Source organism: Centruroides sculpturatus, unplaced genomic scaffold (genome assembly GCF_000671375.1).
Source record: "Centruroides sculpturatus isolate CEXI.00-Female unplaced genomic scaffold, Cexi_2.0 scaffold1237, whole genome shotgun sequence".
NCBI lineage: Eukaryota > Metazoa > Arthropoda > Arachnida > Scorpiones > Buthidae > Centruroides > Centruroides sculpturatus.
Genome location: NW_019385374.1, coordinates 234,016 through 243,001, shown reverse-complemented (window position 1 = coordinate 243,001; position 8,986 = coordinate 234,016). Strand labels below are relative to the sequence as shown.

General features: G+C 30.1%; 1 protein-coding gene across 2 annotated transcripts; it reads right to left on the bottom strand.

Moving 5' to 3' along the window:
- Positions 1-1,469: 1,469 nt before the first annotated feature.
- LOC111638280 lies at positions 1,470-2,682 on the bottom strand. 2 transcript variants are annotated; one of them, XM_023383955.1, is made up of 5 exons: positions 2,434-2,682; positions 2,236-2,291; positions 2,059-2,154; positions 1,895-1,978; positions 1,470-1,798 (listed from the first exon to the last, which is right to left on the bottom strand). In XM_023383955.1, the coding sequence occupies exons 1-5, from the start codon at positions 2,555-2,557 to the stop codon at positions 1,727-1,729; spliced, it is 432 nt and encodes a 143-aa protein (XP_023239723.1). In that variant the 5' UTR covers positions 2,558-2,682; the 3' UTR covers positions 1,470-1,726. The 2 variants fall into 2 exon arrangements, with proteins under 2 accessions (XP_023239723.1, XP_023239724.1); XM_023383956.1 differs by having other exon boundaries at positions 1,788-1,816.
- Between the last annotated feature and the right edge of the window lie 6,304 nt (positions 2,683-8,986).

Here is an 8,986-nt window from a genome sequence, read left to right as displayed (position 1 = left end):
TGATCAAGGCAAATCACATGTATAAATAAATAAAAATCTTACTGTTATCATAAAATTCTATTCATCGTAATGTAACTAGTTTAATATAATTAGCATTTAATATAAATAGGATGTTTAATATTCAATTGGTAAAATAGAAAAGAATTTCTTATAAAATCCAAAGATATTCGAGCTGAATTATACTGACAAATGCAATATGTGAAATAAAATACTTGAATTCTATCCACATGGAATTATGATAATTTTAATAGTATGACTATAAACAATAGTTGCTTGAACATTCTTTTCAATTTTAACGAATTATCCACTACTAAATTAAGGTAAAAGTCTGCACTGCTTATTAATAAAATAAGCTTAGTGAGTCAGTATCATTATGACGTGTATTTATGTGATGTTTCCTATAGAGCGACTCTCACGTCAGCTATCGGCAACCTGAGACATTAATCGAACTTGAGAGCATAGCGCAAGGACCAGTATATCTATCGACTCTGGTGTGACGTATAATAGGATGACATCGAGTCGACTGCGGGCATCAAGCGGGAGATGATCGAACTAATTTGCTTTTATATTGTCCAGTTTACTGCGGACTGTATATTGTTAGAAACCAATAATCAGAAGTCTTCCTGTTCCGTTTCGATAACAAATTCGTAGTCTCCCATTTTCACGAATTTGCTTTATACCTCCATAAAAATTTATAGAAGAATCTCGAATTATCACAGCCTTAGAAATACCATAATTTTGGCAGAATCTTGTAGCCTAAATCTCAGAAAATTATGTAACATGTAACTTTTATGGAGAGTTTGGCAGAAAGTTAAGCTGAGATTAATCTGTTTCTACTCAATCCTGTCACATTATAACGTAATTTAAAACGTAAAAACTAATTATATCATTTAATTTATTTTATTTTTCAACTGTTTTAGAGTTAAAATTTGCAGAAAAAGCATAAAAGTTTTATTACATTTGATAAATCTTTGTATTTGTCTTTGCAATCGATCAGAGTTAAGCTCCTCGTGATTCGAATTTCGAATTATGTGGTACAATCCAGACTCAAACTATTTATTTTTCCTGTTATTTGACAACTTACAGATTATATCGTAAATAATACGACTTTGTCAAAAAGTACCAAAAATATTAGGACTTTCTGTTGGAAAACTACTGTAAATTGTCAAAATTGTGAAGAATTTCTTGACAGTGAACGATTCTGAATTATTCAATATCACATATACAGTATATAATTTTATTTGACAGTTTCTTTTATTTAACACTTCATATACAATAATACACTTAACAAATAATAAGACAAAATTCTTTGAATGACTCTTAATATTACACAATAAGAAAATACTTTACATTTTTAATATTACAGAAAATATATTAATTTACTGTTTTTAAATTTCTATTATTCGTACTATAAAGTATTTCAGTTATTTTAATTCACCAACGTTATTACGAACAACAACGACACTACAACAAAAAGTAATCACATCGAGAAATATTTTATATAAATACTATTAAAAATAGTAATGTCTTTACGTCCTTAAATCTATTTTTTGTATTATTATTGCCTATTAAGACTCCGTTATGGTAATAGCACTTAACAGACAATAGTAATTAAATAGTTACATTGATGACGCGATTTAATGTTTCGAAGATTAAACAATGATTGGATAATAATGTTAAATGTAATTACAAGACATCTAGATTTTCTCTAATTAAATCTACAGTCCTAAAGAAAAAATTTTGGATGAATTTGATGGTTATCTTTATGTTCGAGGTTCTCCACCAGCGTTAAACATTTCTAAAAGAAAAGAATAAACTATATTAAACAATGTGACACAACAAATAATACCTTACGTTTTGATATTTAACAAAATCTAATTTAAAATCGACTTACAAGTGTTTTAGGAATGGTCGAAGGACTGTCTTGACTGAGAGCAGACATAGCTGCACGAAAACATTTTATATATTTTGCGTATTCCTGTATTAGAAATAATTGTTGAGTTAATTTATGGAATACAAATTCGTTTATTATCCTAAAAATATATATCGAATAATTACCAAACTGTGTTTGCGGTTGCATATAAATGCATTTATTTCTTCGAAAGTTTGAAAAAATTTTACTTGTTGAACGCAATTTTTGTGAAACTCGTTGATCTAATTAAATACATATACATAAATTATTATTTATTATTAAACAATATTAAGGAAAAGGCAAACGTATTGAATTATGCTTACAAGTACGAAGTGATTTTCTAATGAACAATAGCGAGCACGGGCACGATCTTTCAAAGCTGCATGAAATTAAATATTGGAAATTAATTATTTTCTTATTAATATAAATCGACTCGTGAACAGCATGAGTTATTTCAATTAAGTAAAATAATCGTTACCAACCGACAAACGTATAATTTCTTTTATTAATTAAAATCTTACCGCAGTATCTGGCAACTATCATATCCGCTACAAACGGATGATGATCGTTTCCTTCGTTCCAAATTTCTCTACAGGTAATTGAAGAAACAACCGAAATTAAAACAACGAGCGGTGTCATAATCATGTTTTCAGCTTTCTTCTGCTTCTTTTCCTAATTATCTCGTGGTATTTATATACATTTACTTCGCAACTAATTAATATGCAAAGACCGAACCTCTAAGAGAAAAACTAAAATTTCCTATTAAAACTCGTAAATATAACTATAAAAATTTTATTGATTAGAATCGCAAGAAGGTAAAGATATTATGAATATGTTATTATTTTTTCAATTAATTTATTAGTACTGTTTTATGTTATTGTTGTTAGTTGGCGAGGGAAAGATATGAGGCGGATTAGGGTCGATTGATGCCCCGAGCCAGAAGACAATATTGGGCCACTTAAAAAAAGAGAGAGAGACAGGAAAAATAAAAATACGTGTTAACCATATTTTTAAATAAATAAAGAATATTACTTTTTTCGTGGCAAAAATTCTCGACAATTCTTTCAAATAACTCATACGTTACTGTATTTTCCGAAAAATAAAGAATATTATGTACTCTTAATGTTTTTTTTTCCAATAAAATTTGGATATAATATGTCATACATTATATTCAATATTCAAATGTTACCGCCGATTCTAAACTTATATGTTATTAAAATTGCGTATATTTTAGAAATGTTTAACACTAGTGGAGCTTGAACATATGCATCAAGTTTAGTTCATATGTGTGTGGGGGGCACGATTTTGTTCATCTTTTTTGAAGTTTAATAACTCCTATTCTTTTCGTCGGTTTGTATATTTTTGAAACGGTTCGTATATTAAGAGATTGATGCTTTTATTAATTAATTATTGGTGGTTAAAGGTCGAAGAGGTGGGAAGATAAAAGAGAGTTGTGTATATCTCGAGTAGGGTCAGACTTAATGACAATATTACTCGTTATTAGCATTTACATTTGTTTTTTATATATATAAAACCTGAACCTACCCTCAAAACCTGAACCTACCCTCAGAAAGCTTCAGCAGAATTGCTGAAGCTTTCTGCAATTTTATAATAGTTTACAATATAAAATGTGTTTATAATGAAATATCGTAATTTATTATTATTTTCAATTTTATGTAAAATATAAATGCGCTGTAAACTATAATAATCCGTATACTCTAAGAAAATGTAATAAATTAGTTAGAAAAGCACAATATCCGACAATTAACGAAAGAATAAATTGGGAACAGAGGTTAATTGTAAATCAAACGAACTGTGTAATACCAGACAGCGTTAAAAATATCTTAATTAAAGGATTAAATTTTAATGTTTAAACAAAAATAAATGATAAAGAATTTATAGTATATTTAGAATACATATTGAGTAAAATACAAACCGATCAAAAAGAACAATTACGAATTATTCGTAAAAATATTATATCAAACTAGCTGCAAGGACCCGCTTCGCTGGGTTTTTACAAGCTAGGGTTACATTTGTATGTAATGTAGTTTTTTTATATATAAAAGACTGTTTTTCTAAGTAATCTGGAATCTAGCTTTAAGGACCCGCTTCGCTGGGTTTTTATTTGTGGGCAGAAAGTAACGATAGCGAAGATTAAGATAATTACATTATAGCCAATCTTACCCGTTTTCACAGAATGCAAGAATTAGGTCCTCCGTTTCCAAACTAATTAGACAATTTTTACATGAGTCTAAAAATATGTTCGATTTCCCGCAAAAACGCCTGTAAATCTTGCATGCCGCTTTATATTAACACCTCCTTTGTTACTCAACACTTCCATTGTTAACATTTCCATTCTTAACACTTCCATTGTTAACACTTCCATTGTTAACATTTCCATTCTTAACACTTCCATTGTTAACACTTCCACTGTTAACACTTCCATTGTTACACATCTTCGAAGTCAACCACTTTCAACCCCATATCTCCCGCACCCTTACAGCTATCGAGACGCAACTACCATAGTGCACGAATGGAGACTTGTGGCTACTACCACATACAAACACAATTCATGTGCGATGTGTAGTTTTGGCTAAAATGTAAAATATAGGGACACACACGTTCATTTTTATATATAGATATAGATATAGATAACAAAATAAAAAATAAACTTAATAGGTTAGATTCATCAATCAAATGACACAAGCTAAAAGTTTTTAAACTGATAATCAATTAATTATTGTTCCCGCTGATAAATCATGATCAATCGTTATAATGGAAAACTGAAATATGAAAACATTAAACTCGGTTTCGTCACTTCACATCAATATATAGAAATGAATGAAGATCCTGTCATACGAGAAACCTTAGAAAAAATACTTAAACTTTTAAAAAGGACGAATAATATTAATATGAATGATTTTAACAATATTTTAGATGACAATTTTAAGAATTCCTAGACTTAATATTAAAGTTAAAACGCATATAATACATTACAAGAATATTAGTAATAACTGCAGAATATTGAGCCTAGACATTAAAAGTATGTATCCATCTATACATAAAAACCTTATACTATAATTGATACATTGACTAATTTAAACTGTGATAATTCCGTAATTGAACTGGTTCAATTTGTTTTAAATTTTATTTGTAATTCAAATTTTTTCAGACAATTGGAAGATATCTTCGTGGGCTCATATAAAGGCCCTAAAGTTATGTATGAAAAAAATAGATCAAATTATTAGAAACCTCCGTGGAATAATTGAANTTCCGTAATTGAACTGGTTCAATTTGTTTTAAATTTTATTTGTAATTCAAATTTTTTCAGACAATTGGAAGTTATCTTCGTGGGCTCATGTATAAGCCCTAAAGTTATGTATGAAAAAAATAGATCAAATTATTAGAAACCTCCGTGGAATAATTGAATGCGATAGATATGTAGATAATTGCTTCATCATTTATGATAATACTAAACCTTCAAATCATCTTCGACTGTGCCAATAGTATGGTAACTAACATAATTGTTGATATCAAACGTGAAAATATTGGCAATTTAGACATCACAGTCCAAAAGTCTCATATCAGATTAAGTATCAAAAAATACATTAAACCGTGTAATGAAGGAAAAATTATGAATTATTATTCCAGCATACTTATGTATATCAAGAGAAAAAAATTAACATGTATATCACCGAAATTAAGACACGTACGAGCAATTATCTTCAATAAACTAAAGAAATAAATCCAAATAAAATTATAGGAAAATGGCTTTACAATACTGATCTTAATACAACCCAAAAAATACAATACAAACTCAAACACCCTATAAAGAACTTATTTACATCCCCATAGAGTATGACAAAGTAAAAAAAAAAAACTATTAAAACTGTATAATATGACTGTAGCTCCTGTATTTTGTATGAAAAAATTGCTAAAACTAAAGAATTGTTTAAATTATTAATACGATGCAATAAAATAATGCAATTATCAATACATAGGTAAGCTGGACTAAAAATTAGTCTAAGAACACATTTACGTGCAATTAAACATAATTACACTATTTCAGCAGTAGGCCTATATCTTAATGGAGAAGATTGCGAGATCTCACTTGATGATGTTAAAATATTCAAAAAATATTATTAAAAAGAAATTATTTGAATATTTAGAAATTATTAAAATAAATGAATATAGGCCTAAAATAAACTTAAACCATGGTCTAACTATTAGTGACATCTGACAACCATTTCTTCATGACATATTTGAACGGTGTGAAGCAGCCAGATTATACGCATTCGCTTTACATGACACCAACCTCTGGCGATTTAGCACGTGGATGCTACACACCAAAATATCGTATAACGTTTCCAACGATTCCATTAGCCACTCGTAGGGAGTTATTTGACTAAGTGGATTGTTATTAGAATTATATGATTTAATATTAATTTTTACGGTACCATCTACGAGAGCGTCTGTTGAGCGCAGTATATCAACCGAGAAACGAATTGATGAATTTACAAGGAACATTCGGACGGAGGACAGATTGTCGTCACTAGCGTTACTTTCGATAGAAAAAGTGCTTTTAAGTACTTTGATGGAATCGACGACCAACGATTTTTATGACAAAGAAATTAACGACTTTGCGGAAAAGAATTGCCGAAAAGAGTTAGTTTATGAAAAATAATAAAAACAAGTTTTTATATCTTTGTTTCGTGTCAGTTATCTGTTTTAGAATTAAAATAAACCGTTCGTTTTTGTTATTTTCAGTATATTTGTTTGAAATTTTTATGCAAACACAGCTTCCCTATCATCAAATGTCACCGCAGGCCACTGTAATAATAACAGTTCTTTGTGTGATAAGTTAATAAAAAAAGCCAAAAACTTTAGGGATATTTTTAAAAAAAGAAATCCACAGAAACCAGTAACGGAGCAATTAATTAGAAAAAAAATTTATTATTCTAATAAATCTTGAAAACATATATTTTTTATGATAATTCATAAACTAACCTAAGGGTTTTCATGCTTTATATTTACATATTATTTAATTTTTATTTTTCTTCCAATGAACTTGATCAAATGATAACAATGTCGTAAAGTCAATTGTTAAAATTTTCTGAACTGGTTTACAAGATTTTCTTGTTAGCAGAAATATGCTTTTATGTGTCAATATTCGTATTATNTTTAAAATGTTGCAATTCTGAAATGATATTGTGTTGAGTAGCTACTGGATTAAACTGTATTAAAATACTGCTTAATTTTTGAAATGCGTTTTCAAGAATATTTAGTGACGGTCTCGTAAATTTTGGTCTAATGTGCTTTGAACCCGCTGTAAGATGACAGTCGAACTCTCCCCCACCTTCCCTGATCTAGATCGAGGACGTGTGAATTTGGTCTGGGAATGCGACAATTAAATCGTCTTACACTCGTTCCTGTTTACGAAATAAATCATTGATTTATTAGCTTTAGCTCGACAACCAGTTTCCCATTGGAGAGGGGGTGAGGTCCCGGCCTCACACTATAAAATAGATTATTTTTAATTAAATCGTTTGGAATACAGAGAAATTATTATTGAATAACATTTTTTTACTTGCCTAAAATAAAGGAAATAATATAAGTGGCCATTAAATTTGTTATGACTACAATCATTGCTTTGGTGGCTAGGTACAAAACTAATAACTTGCATTTCTATAGTTTAGCATTAAGATTCATAGGAGTGGTGAACGGTTTCTAGCAATGTAAACAAATGACCAATTTTCTCTGTTTAGAAGATAGTTTTGATTATTTTTCTCCTAGGATGCTTTCTGTTTGGGCCGAATCGGGCTAATGTAGTGTTTGACTCAGATCGGCTGAACTAATTTAACTTCGGATACGGGTAGGGCCGGATAAAATGATACAGGCCTACACACAGTGCCGTAACTAGGCAGGTGCAACAGGTACACCCGCACAGGGCCCATTTGGAAGAGGGTCCCAAAATGTACGTGTTTGTTTTATTATTTTCCCAAACCTAATTAATTAAGGGGCCTAAATGCAAGTTCTTGCACAGGGCATAGGAATGGCTAGTTACGGTACTGCCTACACTTATACCTATATTATATGTAAAAATTGAAATTTACCTTACTTAACAAAAAAAATAAATGAATTTTTTAAAATTAAACTTAACCAAACGGTACATTACGTACATATTTAGAAAAAAAACGGCCCATGTGGAATTTTCCACATTGTCCACATGGCCAGTCCGCCCCTGATATCGAACGTGAAAATAATGGCAATTTAGACATCACAGTCCAAAGGGCTCATAACAGATTACGTTTCAAAAAGATATATTAAACCGTGAAATGAGAAAAAAATTGTGAATTATCATTCCAGTATACTTATGTATATCAAGAAAAAAAAATTAACATGTACGAGTATATCACCGAAATTAAAACAGTACGAGCTATCTATATATATAACCTATTCAACGGGTATCCGTCTGTTCGTCCGTCCGTCCGTCTGTCCCGTAACCGTTTGATAACGGACACTAGAGGCGCCCCTATCGTGTGTCATATTTCAAACATTCAAATTAACAATTTTAATTCTTATTTAAATTAACAATATGAATTATTATTATTCATTTGGCAATAAATTATTATTTGGTCAATATAACAATATAAATAATTCAGTATATTTGTAATAGCAATTTATTATTTCAGGGGCTTATATCTCGCGAAGGGTCGCGAGTAGGGGTATGGTTTCTTTGCCTTTATTGTTCGCACAGGGGGCTACAGTTTGGGGGGGTCGCCACCTCTTCACCTAATCTTACCATTGGGACTTTAACAAAGCTGTACAGCATATTGATAGGAATAAAAAAGTCAAAGGAACCGTGCTTTATGGAAATTTGTAACCAACGCCCACTAGGGGGCGTCCCGGGCTACTAGTCTTCAATAAACTAAAGAAATAAATCCAAATAAGATTATAGAAAAATGGCTTTACAATACTGATCTTAATACAACCCAAAAAGTACAATAAAAACACAAACAACCTATAAAGAATTTTTTTACATCCCCATCATAGAGTATGACAAAGTAAAAAAAA

Bases quoted from the DNA above. Each gene is read 5' to 3' on its own strand.
- LOC111638280 (XM_023383955.1), bottom strand. From the start codon at position 2,557: ATGATTATGACACCGCTCGTTGTTTTAATTTCGGTTGTTTCTTCAATT. The intron at 2,155-2,235 runs GTAAGCATAATT...GTATTTAATTAG, and splicing joins TAGAAAATCACTTCGTACTT to ATCAACGAGTTTCACAAAAA. The intron at 1,979-2,058 runs GTAATTATTCGA...TTTCTAATACAG, and splicing joins GCAACCGCAAACACAGTTTG to GAATACGCAAAATATATAAA.